The sequence below is a fragment of the Manacus candei genome, unplaced genomic scaffold (genome assembly GCF_025592945.1).
Source record: "Manacus candei isolate 608988 ecotype Guabito, Panama unplaced genomic scaffold, ASM2559294v1 h1tg000046l, whole genome shotgun sequence".
NCBI lineage: Eukaryota > Metazoa > Chordata > Aves > Passeriformes > Pipridae > Manacus > Manacus candei.
The window spans coordinates 6,509,949-6,522,380 of NW_026138094.1; the positions used below are offsets into that span (position 1 = coordinate 6,509,949).

Here is a 12,432-nt window from a genome sequence, read left to right on the forward strand (position 1 = left end):
CAAAAAACCCCAAACAGAAATTATAGAAATATGTAATTCTAAATTGAAGGGAAAACAAGTAAATTAAATGCCTGGGGTTTGCTGGAACCAAGAGTTTAAAACAAACATTAGTGAATACATGGCATCAAACTACCTAACTTTTTCTTTTTTCTTCCCATCTGCTTATTTACTTAAAGCTAGCTGAAGTTTTGAAGACTTTACTCAAATGATAAATGTTTCCTTGAGGAACTAAGTTTTGTGCTCTGCTGTTTTTTTAATACAAAATTGGAAGAATTTTCTTTGATAGAGAGACATAACTGTCTTTCAGTGGCCATACACAATGGCTTAGTTACTCAGCTCATCCTGTGATGCACATTTTCAGTGTCATTCAGTTAATTTGTGCTAAGGACAAGTCCAGGTGCTTTGCCTGGAGTGTGGTGCTCAGTGCCTAAAAGGTTTGAAGTGCCTGCTGGAGATCTTTGCAGTGAGAACTAGCATGCATTTTATTTATGGCGCCTCTTCCCACAGGAAGCTTCATGAATTCTAAACTCCTTAATAAGCGTTAACTTAACTGGATGTTGTATTTATCACGGTTGCTTGGCTTTATTTGGTTTTATTCAATGTATCGAGCATAAAAGTGTGAGGCTTTATGAGGTTTGTCTGGAATTTCTGCCTTTCAGCTATAGCTGCAGGAGCCCAGTGCTTGGCCAGGGGTTAGTTGTCTGGGCAGGGATCACAGGTCAGTCCCATGGTGTAGCACGTGTTTGGCTGATGGAGTGAGTTCCTCAGATAAGAGATCCTCTGGTAAATCACGAAAAGAGTGTGTGCAGCATGTATAGTTATATAAGAAGCAGTAACTTCGAGTTGGAACATTGTCAGTGGACATTTCCTTGACTAGACAAGCTAAAGGACGCTCTTAGTACAGAATGTCTCTTAGAAATGTTTTGAAATTCATCTTGTTGGCTGTGACCTAGACAGATAGGACTCCTCTGCGGCCATGCTAGCACAGCTATTCCTGCTGCAGAGTTTTCACTGTGTCTTCTTGTTTTCAGGCTTGCTGAAACCTTCCATGTATTTCCTTTTGCTCAGATGGAAAATAAACTTTTTGGAAAATTCGAGGCTGTGGGGAAAGAATATAGAGTCTGTATTGATTTTTACGTAAAGGACAAATAAAATTGGAAGATCTATTCCTTTAAAAACTATTGCGTGTATCAAACTGCTGTATGGTGTAAGCAAAGATTTGAAAGAGGAAATATGAGATGGTGTAGAAAAGTGATATGACTTCTAAATTTGAAACTCAGGTCTGTGCAGTCAGTAACTGAAATCTCCACTGTCAACCTTCCACAGAAGTCACAGTTTGCAAAATTATTTTTTAATCCAGGTTGGTTTCCTGGTTCGGCAGGTCAGGTTTGTTGATAAACTGTCAATAGACCTGTGGGTTGGGGTGCACTGTTGCAGGCTGCAGAGTGATATATTTGGGGTAAGTTAGGTTTTAGTTTTGTAACAAATATTGTTACGATATTGTAACTTACTGTAAATATTGGAACTAATGAGCTACCAACAGTATACAGAATCACAAAAAATAGAAAGAATAAACTGGGATCCCTTTGTACCTGAAAAAGTTCAGGATGGTCAACTACACAATATATTTATAGCTGCCATATTTTTGTTAATTGAAAACCATGTGAGTCATTTTGAGATCTTGCTGAGCAGACAGGCTTACTTTCTGTAGAGAAAACAGTTCAGACCAAGTTTGTTAGGTAAACTTGGCAAATTTCACAATAGCTTGATAAGGTTTTGCCATACTATTGTGCACCCATTGCTGCCCTGCTAAACTTAGTTGTCTTCTTATTTTTAGTGTGTTGAATGAGAGGCTCTTACAAACACTTAAGTGAGCTGAAGGGGGGAGTGGTTGTTTGGTTTTTTTCCTGAGACCTGATCTCATACTGTACTTTGATTGTTTCCTTTTTTTTTTTTTTTTTGTGAAACCTGCTATATGCAAAACCTTAAATTATAATTTGTGGTAAAAGTTTCATTTTACGAAGAGCCTTGCTAAAGTTATCCATTATGAGTTTCAGCAAAGGTGACATCTGCATCTGGAGCAGGTACACTTAGGTAATTTCTGTTACTGGAGAGCTAAAGCTATTGCTGAATCAAAACCAGCTAATACTAAAATGGCTGTGGTCAAACTTCCAGCTGTTGTAAAAGGCCGTGGGATTATCTTGACATTTATACACTTCCAGAACTCGGAAGTGGTTGGGCACGTTCTCTTGAGCTTGTAGTTCAGCAAATGTTTGTGTAAATTGTGTTTCAAATGGCAATTAAAATTATTTCAGCATTTGTGAAACTGTTTAAGAAAGGACTTATTTATTTGAAATAGTGTAAAGTATTTCCTTTAATCATGATCCCAGGGTGACCATATCTCTTCTAGATTATTGAATCAAATCTATGTGCTTTTTGCTTCTTGGAGTTCTTTCAGAAGTACTGAAAGACACAGTGTCTGCTCAGAAGTCAGTACAACCAGAATGAGATCTCTTGCATAACCAGCTACAGCTTAAAGTCTGAGCCACTTGGGGATGAGGAGTTAGTAGAAACTGTAGCAAACCTTCCAAAAAGTAAAAGTTAAGGATTATTTTGTGTGTAGATGAGGTCCTGCCAACACTGATTGTTAAGAAGTCTTAATGTGGTGAAATTTCTGTAGGTAGCTCACCTGTAGGGAAAAAGTGAAGGTAGTTCTGGATGATATTAATTGTATTAAAATTTTTCTTGTACGTCTTAACTTTTATTTAGCTTGAGAGATTGAAAATGCACAGGAGAGAATTTGGAAAGCTAAGGTTTTTTCTACAAGTGCAATTTTGAAAGAAAAGAAAGTAAACAGTTGTAAAATAGCTCACTATATGCTGATATTACTTGTGCTTTTTGCTAGAAGGCCAATGACCTATGTTGCCCATAACTATGGTGTAAAGTACACCTTCTAAAAATACACTGGGAAAACAGGGCACTCATCAGGGGTCACCCATTACTGGAAGCAGAGTTTGAGAGGTGCAGTTGTGTGTCCTGTACAGATGATGAAAAGCTTTAATAAGAGTAGGCAATTTTTCTGAAACAGTCTGATTACTCCTATTGATTTTGGACTTCTGCCTTGATCTCCTAATTTAACTTAATCTTTTGCTGATAAGGAAGTATTTCTTTGAGGTAATTGCTGCAACTGATTTATCCTTAACAGTGTCCTCATGTCATCTTCCTGTTTCTGATCTTCACAGGAACGTTATGTAATAGTAGTTCTTATTTACATGGAGGGCAACACAGCCCGTATTTTTAATGTGATTTTTACCTGTTTATGAGAAGTGTCTCTCACTTACTCTCTTCTTTTCTTGGTTTGTATTTTCTTTTTTTCTTTTTCCCTCTCAACAGAAAACAAGACCCTGTAATTAGCAAATCCTGTATAAAATCTCCTGCAATAAAGATTAATTAACATACAGGCATGCTTCTGCAGAGAGTTTAATTTTACCAAATGACAAGTTCCCAAGTATGTTTTAATAACATTTTAGAGCCTCCTCTACATAAATAGCACAGTGCTGTACTGAAAATATATTCACTGCTGAAGAATAGAGAGAAATCCTTGACAAGTGGTTAAAACTACATTCTTTAAGAGGAAAATTAACGAATCGTTGGTTGTTTTGTGGGTTTTTAATTTTTTTTTTATTTTCAGAACTGTTTATTATGAAAAGTGGTGTTGCACATTGTGAACCAGAGTTCCTTGTCCCCAGCTTTGATCACCACTTAATAATAAAACAATATTGTGTGGAGCAATTGACGCAATTGCTTGTGGTTTATATTCTTTGGGTTTTAACATCTGGCATGTTATGCTGTGATAGCTTGCTTGAAGGTATAGTTTTAGCCAGCTGGCTAAAACATCTAAGTATTAAATTACTCTTCTTTATCTTTTTATATTCTGGAGGATCTGCAGAGTTCATATATGAGCTTGAACTACTGCAACTTTAAAGCAAAACTCGGTTTTAAGAAATGAAGTACAAACCCACCCATTTAAACCGTGGGGACTCAGCAGAAAGCAGCTTCCAGAACTGGGATTCCCATCACAAGGGCTAAGGCTTAATAGTGTTAAGAAAAATTATGAGAGGAGGCAGCTAAAAATTTGGACCTGTGAATAGTATCTGTCAGGTTTTTTTCCCCTTGTTGTAAAATAAAACAGGTATGAAATTTATCAAATTTTTCTAAAAGTAAAATGTAAATGTAGAACGTTGCTGTTAGCAATGAAGTAATTTTAACGTATTCTTAATAAGGATTTAAAGCAATATTGCATAACATGCAAATTAGTATTCCAAGATTTTTCATGTTTTTAATTACTAAAAATCACGTCTGAGTTCCTTTCCCAATGTATTGCTGAAACTTGACGTAGATGTTGTACATTATGATATTGTTTAGCATGTAATCTTAAGATTATCATGTAAGATAATGTTAATGTGGTTGTTTAAAGCAACTGAAATGAAATTCATGTCCAGTCATTTGAATAGGGAAGCATTTGAAATAGTGAACATCCTTGATTTCATGTTTCAGAGCATGTTTCAAGTCCAAGCTTAAAATGCAGTTCAGAGATGCCAATTAATTTTGTTTACTGAAATGAAAAGTATTTTGATGAAGAAAGAAGTTTATGACTTATTTATTGCTACTAGAAAAGATTGCCAGTGTTGTTAGAAAGCTTCCTTACCCACAATTTCAAGATTAAAATTCTACTTTATTAAAGAGGGAAAAAGATCAAATTACCGTTATCTCAGTGTAGTGCAATTAATTTAAAAAAATTAACTGATTATTTTTCTTAGCAAGATAGGTCACCAGTGTATGGGGGTTTTTTTTGTGCATCTTTATTTGCATATTAAAAGTTTTTGCTATTTGAATGTTAGCATTGAAAAATATTGCTTTGGATTTTAAGGGACTTGTGTATAAGTTACATAATGATTCTGGTTGACTCAGCTTCTAGAGAGATATGTGTGATGTTCTTATAGGGTCATATGTGGTTTAAAGGTTTTTGAGGCAGCAAACCCCTCATTCTAACTCTTGTTACCTTAAGAAGCATTTTTCATTGCAAAGGCTTATGATTTGTATTTTATAACACTGTTATGCTTTTCTTTTTCAGTCCCAGAAATCCTGGATAGAAAATACTTTCACAAAGAGGGAGTGTGTGTACATTATACCAAGTTCAAAAGACCCCCACAGGTAAAAGTGAAATGATGCAAGAACCCATTGCTGCTCTTTAAAATTAAAAAAGTCAATATTGTAAAGAGTGTTGGACTAACTGCTTTGTCTGTAAGAAATACTGTCATGAATCCTCATGCTTTCTCGACCAGGATTTTTAAGCTTCATATATTTGAGAACAGCTTAGAAACCTTTTCTTCTGAGGCTGGGAGAATTTTTGTTTCAGTCTTTTCCATAAAAAAACCCTTATGAATCTCTTTTGTTCTATTGGGACAGAGTATTATTTTTCATTTAAGAACTTTGTTTTTAAACAGAAAAAGAACTAAGGAAATGCTGTAGAAATTTTAAGTTTTTGTAAATAATTCACCTTGTTCCTTGAAACCATGTGACATGAGAAGCTTTTAGAATTTATAGCCAGGATTGTGGAACATGGAAAATTTGCAAATACAAACCAAGTAATTAGGAAGCTGTTAAAATTTCCAGAGCGTTTAACAAGGAACAAAATGGTCTTCAACACTTGCCCTTTTACTTTAACCTGTTTGTAGCTTACAAGGGACTTTAAAACTTTCCCACCAGGTTCTGCCCTTCAGCTTCTAAAAATCGCCTCCTGTTGTTGGTGAATTGCTCACTGCTGTTTCTGAGTTAGGCATAAATTAATCAAATGTAGACAGGATTATTTGGTCTGCATTGATGATATTTAGCTTTTAGTATAGACAGTTATAATTTAGTAATTTTTAGAGAAGATCTAAAGCTACAGGTCAGTGTTAAAAGCATAAATGATTAATAGCAGTGTAACTTTGACAGCGGGCAAAATTTAAAAATTGTTTATGCACAACGTCTGAGTAAAACTGAAGACTTCTGTCTGACATCTCTTTTGCATGCTGGCTCTTAACCATAATTGGTTAACAGCTGCTTATGAAAGCAGTGATACAAATTTATCTGCTATGCTAATTTTAGATGTTAAGAAAGCTGTTAGCAGGAAAACATGGGAAATGTTTAATATGGAAGATGAGAGAAATTACATAATGAACTGTATGGAAAGACACTACTGTATAAAATACAGACAAGTTACCATGTTGAAAATGGACAAATTTAGGCATCATGTTTTCCGTTTATTGGAGTTCTCTTTTGTTCTGCAATCTTTCTGTAAGCACACAGTGGTCTAAGTGGTCGTGTGTCCTGTCCCATCCCATCCGTGGCCCTCCTTCCCCTGCCCTTGAAATTGAAACTGAACTTAACTCATGTCTTTCAATATTTCTTACAGATGCCTTCCAGGATGTCAGATTTGTCAGCAACTTGTCAGGTAAGAGTTCTTTGTAATTAAAATATTTATGAATATTTTTCCATTAAATAAGTGCTTTCATAATAGGGTTTTTAGAAGTTTTGATCAATATTATGAATGACAAGTTGGTGAAAGGTTAGATATAAAATAAATTTAACTAATGCTTAAAGAACTATCTGCAATATGTAGATCACAAATTTGTGAATATAATATAAATTATTTGACTTCAAAGAATCAGTTTTTTCTGGCCTCCAGCTTGCTATCTCAGTGAGCTTCAATAATTTGCGTAATAATATGCATTGTAATTACCTATTGCCATAAATATTTATGGCAACAAGGCTTGCTCTGGAAAAGAGGTTTTTCTAATATTTAGAATCTTTGCTTTCTAAATCTATTCTATTTCTGTTATAGACAAAAGAAGTTCCTTCCTTTTATTTTCTAATACCAGGATTTACTAAAGTGTTGTACATGGTGTGGTTGGGTGCAGGTGCTGCTGTGGCCGCTTGGTCAGACAACATGCTTGTTTTACTGCGAGTCTGGCTATGAAATACTCGGATGTGAAGCTGGGTGAAAACAGTAACCAGGAAATAGAGGAGTGGTCAGTGGAAAAACATACGGAACAAACCCCTACTGATGCTTATGGTGTCATCAACTTTCAAGGGGGATCTCATTCTTACAGGGCTAAGGCACGTATGACATTCTGTTGTTTGTGGTTTTTTTTGTTACTCTAACTATGTTGATATTCTGGATGCTTCATTTCTGAAATTGTAGGCTGAAGTATTATCACCCATTTTGTGACAAGCCAGTTCCTTCTTCTGTGCTAGTATTTTTTGTTGTGATCTGCATTCTTTCTGATTTTCATTTGTTAAAATTAGTTTTTCATGACTGAAGTTGCTCAGATCTATCAGAATTAGTTGTATTCAAGTACAACCTTACCTTCAAATTGTGCATGGTAATAAGAATTCATAAAGACTTCAGCAAAACATTGCATTAAGAACTAAGTGTTACCATTTCAGACTTCATGAAAATACAGCATAACAACACTCTTACATTTTTATAGGACCTGTTAAGTAATATCTGCTATCTTAACCCTCTAGTCATAATTTTCAAAATCTGAAAAAAATTTATTTAAAATTAAGGACAGATGTAGAATATGCTTCTTTATGAGATTTTTGACAGTCATTAAAGCACAGCTGTACTGAACAGAATAACTAAGTTTTTGGGGAGAGGAGGTTAGTTAAAAGCAAGGATACCAATAAATCAAAATTTTGGAAACCAGTTCTTAATTCCCAAGTGCACATGTACTGGAGAGGCTAAAAAAGTGGAAATTCTGACAGATTCTTCACAACCACTTTGTGAAGGATTTTTAGTTGTGGTAGAAGTTATTTAATGCTTATGCAATTATAGGCTATGAGGGGTTCTTGTACATTGTGGCTCCTGTGGCAAAACTGAAGTGCTTTTGAGGGAGCTGTGTTGTTTATGCAGAACCCCCAAGGACAGTCCAGTGCTTTAAGTCAGATCATCTCTGAAATGGGAAGGGCCCTTAGCAGAGTTCTTTCATGTTGGTAATAGCAGTGTATGGGTTCCTCTGTACTCTTAGTATAGCTTAAAATTGCTGTGAACCCTTTTCTAGGTGCACAGAAATAGCAGCTGCCCACACTCCTTCTGCAGAGTGCAAGTGGGGTTGCTCAAACCAGTTAAATGGAGTAGTGATGGTTTTTTATTTAGAACTTGATTCAGGAAGGGTTTAATTTCTGCACACTATACCCTCCTCTATTGAATAGCTTGTATTGAAGATGTGGCAGTATTTTAGCCAATCAACTAATCTACTTAATCTTATACTGTTAAAGATGGCAAGTTAAAAAGCTGCCAGTTTTGAAGTTTTCTATTAAAAAATGTAGGTTTTCTTCCCACCAGGAACAGGGGAGGACAACCAAGCAACTGTCTGAAAAAGTCTTTGCAGGGGACATGAAAGCCTCTCCCCAGTAGAACTTCTATAAATGCTTCTGAATTTCGTCTAATTTAGAGATCATCCAGTGCTCTCATAAAGACTCTTTTTTCCAAGTCCCTGTGCCAGTAGGGTGGAATACCAGGATCTTTTTGTAGTCGTGCCTTGTCCAAAACTTGCTTTCCAAACTGTTAACTGTCTTGTTCTTGACTGTAGAGGACTTGAAGGAAGCTTGTTCATCTACTGTGTTTTGAGAAAGTGAATTACATTTTCCATAGCCAGGAATAGGATAATATATCCTGAAATATGCCCTGGTTCTTCTTTTCACATGTTGGAGCCTTTCAACTCTCTTCTTGTGCCTGCAGTATGTGCGACTGTCATATGACACCAAACCTGAAGCTATTCTGCAACTTATGCTTAAAGAATGGCAGATGGAGTTGCCAAAGCTTGTTATATCTGTACATGGGGGCATGCAGAAATTCGAACTTCACCCACGCATCAAGCAGTTGCTTGGCAAAGGTCTTATCAAAGCTGCAGTGACAACAGGAGCCTGGATTATAACTGGAGGAGTGAACACAGGTAAAGAACTCCTAAAGAATGTGCACAGTTAACTGGATTATGGTTTATAAGAGCCAAAAGATTTAATGGATGCATGGCTTCCTCTTAAAGCAAAGTAAATTTGAGTGAGTTTGGTCAGGTGAAATTAAAATAAATTTTGAGCGTGTGTAGTTGGAAGTGGGCTGCTGTTTTGTTTTGCAAAGAGAAATAAAATATTGGGGAGGTGTTGGTTTTTGGGCTTTTTGTTTTTAGTGGTTTTTTTTTGTTTGGTTGTTTGTTTTCTAGGTTTTGGTTTTGAAACCACAAGAGGAAAAACTTAATGTGATTAAAAACAAGTACAATAATGTACTGTTACTCTCTATTTCTTATTAGGCTAATCCTTATTTTGTTGAATTATTTTGTTTCCTTCTAGTAGATGTTGTGTATGGTGTTTTTTCTTTGGTGGTGTGTCAAATAAGTGCCCGAATCCTTAAAGGCCCAATTACCAAAATAAAACATTTAAAGGTCCAGTTACCTAAATAAAACAGTTGTATTTCTTAGTAAGGTGCAGCATTCAATACATATGATTTCTTTTTATGCACAAACAGGTGTTGCAAAACATGTTGGGGATGCTCTAAGAGAACATGCTTCCAGATCATCTCGAAAGATTTGCACTATTGGGATTGCTCCGTGGGGAGTGATTGAAAACAGAAATGACCTTGTTGGAAGAGATGTAAGGATGAATTACCTAACTGAAATAACCCATGTACTGATTTACCCCATGTATTTTTTGACAAATCTACTCAAGCATGTTTTTTTCCCTTGCTTTGCATCATTGGAATACTTGCTTTACTGTGAAGATACACTGACATCTGTGACTTATGCAAGATCATTATGTATAAACAAGTTGCAAAATGCAAATGTGCTACAGGAGGAGCTTGTTCTTAAGTATTTAATCCTTTTTTTTCTCCCCTACTGATACTGACTCAAATTACAAAAATGTTAAAGTATTACAGACAATTCACATTTAGAGAGGATGTTAAGTTGAAAAATTTTGATGTGGAGTCTTCAGTGCTACTGTTTGCCAGAGCAAACAAGTTTTCCCCAAAGACATCTTTTTAATGGATCTTTTCTCTGTTATCCCTCAGAACAGCTTCCTTTAGTGAAATAATTATCTGCTTCTCTGCACAAAGTTCAGAGCTACAGCTGTTGGTGTATCCTGACCCAAGGCAGGCTTTTATGTGTCAGTGCTTCTCGTTGAGCCACCAGTCCTTGTGTCTAGACAAAAAGTTAAGTTTCACAGAAACAAGTATGAATCTTCACAAGTAAAAGACATTGTTGTGTGCTTATACTTAGGTGGTTGCTCCGTATCAAACTTTGTTAAATCCATTAAGTAAACTAAACGTCCTAAATAACCTCCATTCCCATTTCATTCTGGTGGATGATGGAACAGTTGGAAAGTATGGAGCAGAAGTTAAATTGAGAAGAGAACTGGAAAAAACCATTAATTTGCAACGGATCCATGCAAGTAAGTAATTCTGCTGCCTGAGGGTTGAGTGTTACTGTGCTTTAATGAAAAAGGTAGTTGGCACCAAACATCTGAATGACAAAGTAGAAAAATTAAGTCTTTTGTTTATGTTTCAAGTCTGAATTTACAAACTTCAACAGCAGCTTTGGACCCTGGAGATCGCTGGTAGATTTATGGCTTCTCTGGGACCAGTGAGGAGAGTCTTTTGAATAAGGTTGTCTATTTACTTTGATAAAGCAAGTGTAAGTCAGTTCAGGTCTTGGTATGTTGTCAGACCTTCCTGGTCTGATTGATTAATGGTTTTGATACCATTCACTTGCAGTTGCACAATGGGGCAATTGAGTTTGTAAAACGTCATCTGTTTGTGCAGAGAAGCCATGACTTATTTTTGGGTGTTTTCCCAATTATGGAGCAACACGTTTGACTCTTCTAGGAATGCTTGCTTTCGCAATGTTTCCCATCAGCAGAGGGTTTCTGTGTACCCATATTCAAATGCTATATGTATTGTCATATGTATAGTATGTCATTGTCAAACTATTTGGGGGAAGTTAGAGGAGGAGTTCCAAAAGAAAAATTTTTCAATTTTCTACCTTAGTTCGTGAATATTTCTGTGAAGAATCTCCTCTCTTCTGTAGACTGTATTCCATTGTATTTACCAGCTTTGCAGTGCTTTCCTCCCAGCCCAAAGTATAAACAGTGCTTGAAACCATGTATTTACAACAGTTCACATGTCTGGCAGGCAGCACTTTAATTTTTATTCAACGAAAGGGGCAAACTTGATTTATTAAATGTGTAAAACTGATCTTAGCATTCCCTATACACCTACAACATTGTCTGGTTTTCATTACTTATTTGCAACTTTCCAGGAATTGGTCAAGGTGTGCCTGTGGTGGCACTTGTGTTCGAAGGGGGCCCCAATGTCATCCTCACAGTTTTAGACTTCCTTCAGGAAAGTCCCCCGGTGCCCGTGGTGGTGTGTGAAGGAACTGGTAGAGCTGCAGACATACTGGCCTATGTGCACAAGCAAACAGAGGAGGGAGGGTAAGTCCCAGCACTGCCAGCCAAACTATCTGTCGTACATAGGTGGGTTTTGAGATCATTTCCTAATGAATTTGTGCAAGAGCCTTTTCTGTTTAGTGCAGAAAACACTTGGCTGTTTCAACTGTCATTTCAAATAATGAGGGGTGTGGTCAGGCTCCACAATACTTAGTGACTTCTAGTTAGTTGTCAGCCTTGCATAAATCCTTAAACATACTGGGTCCTTGTTGCTGCCTCAGACAGGAGGCAGGGGTCTGATGTAGCTGTAAACCAAACAGCTTTGTCCATGGTAAGATCACAGGCAGATTATTAAGCAAAGTAAGTGTCAAAATCTTTTCATCGATGGTATCTCAGAATTCAGTAAGGGAAGGAAAGGGAGAGAGAACTGAGTTACTTTTATGAGGCAGTAGCAGAAAATCGTAGATTAAGCAACCTATACTTTCTAAAGGTTACCCAAGGTTTTGCCACAGAAACAGTGATAATCTTATAGATAGTAGGACTCTGAATAGGCATGTTGAAACTAATTAAATGAGTTGTTGTTCTTTCTGTTCATGTATAAAACAATTGCTTTCCTGTTTGTTTGTTTCAATCTCAGGAATGTTCCTGAGGGTGCTGAGCCTGAAATCATTTCAACCATCAAAAAGACATTTAACTTTGGTCAAAGTGAAGCAGTTCATTTGTTTCAGACACTGATGGAATGCATGAAAAAAAAAGAACTTGTAAGTAGATCTTGCCATAAAATTCTCTATGCAAGGTGCATGCATTTATGGATATATGATATGATATGATTTTTTGTTTCCTTTTTTTGGTACTTTTAGTTATGACTACTAACAAAAGTGTACTATCTCTGCATGTTTTAAACAAAATCACCTCATAGAGTTTTATATGTAGTTCAGGGACTGATGT

At 36.3% G+C, this 12,432-nt stretch overlaps 1 protein-coding gene across 4 annotated transcripts in view; it reads left to right on the forward strand.

Annotated features, from left to right (window-relative positions):
• Positions 1–12,432, forward strand: part of TRPM7 (transient receptor potential cation channel subfamily M member 7) — a 53,967-nt gene that overhangs the window by 14,612 nt on the left and 26,923 nt on the right. For all 4 annotated transcript variants that reach the window (XR_007906106.1, XR_007906105.1, XM_051796578.1 and 1 more), the window contains exons 2-9: positions 5,135–5,214; positions 6,458–6,496; positions 6,963–7,161; positions 8,789–9,002; positions 9,569–9,693; positions 10,317–10,488; positions 11,355–11,529; positions 12,122–12,245. Coding sequence is in view for 2 of the 4 variants with exons in the window: in XM_051796578.1 (XP_051652538.1) it covers positions 5,135–5,214; positions 6,458–6,496; positions 6,963–7,161; positions 8,789–9,002; positions 9,569–9,693; positions 10,317–10,488; positions 11,355–11,529; positions 12,122–12,245 (1,128 nt within the window). In the remaining 2 variants the exon portion in view is untranslated. The remainder of the gene's footprint in view (positions 1–5,134; positions 5,215–6,457; positions 6,497–6,962; positions 7,162–8,788; positions 9,003–9,568; positions 9,694–10,316; positions 10,489–11,354; positions 11,530–12,121; positions 12,246–12,432) is intronic.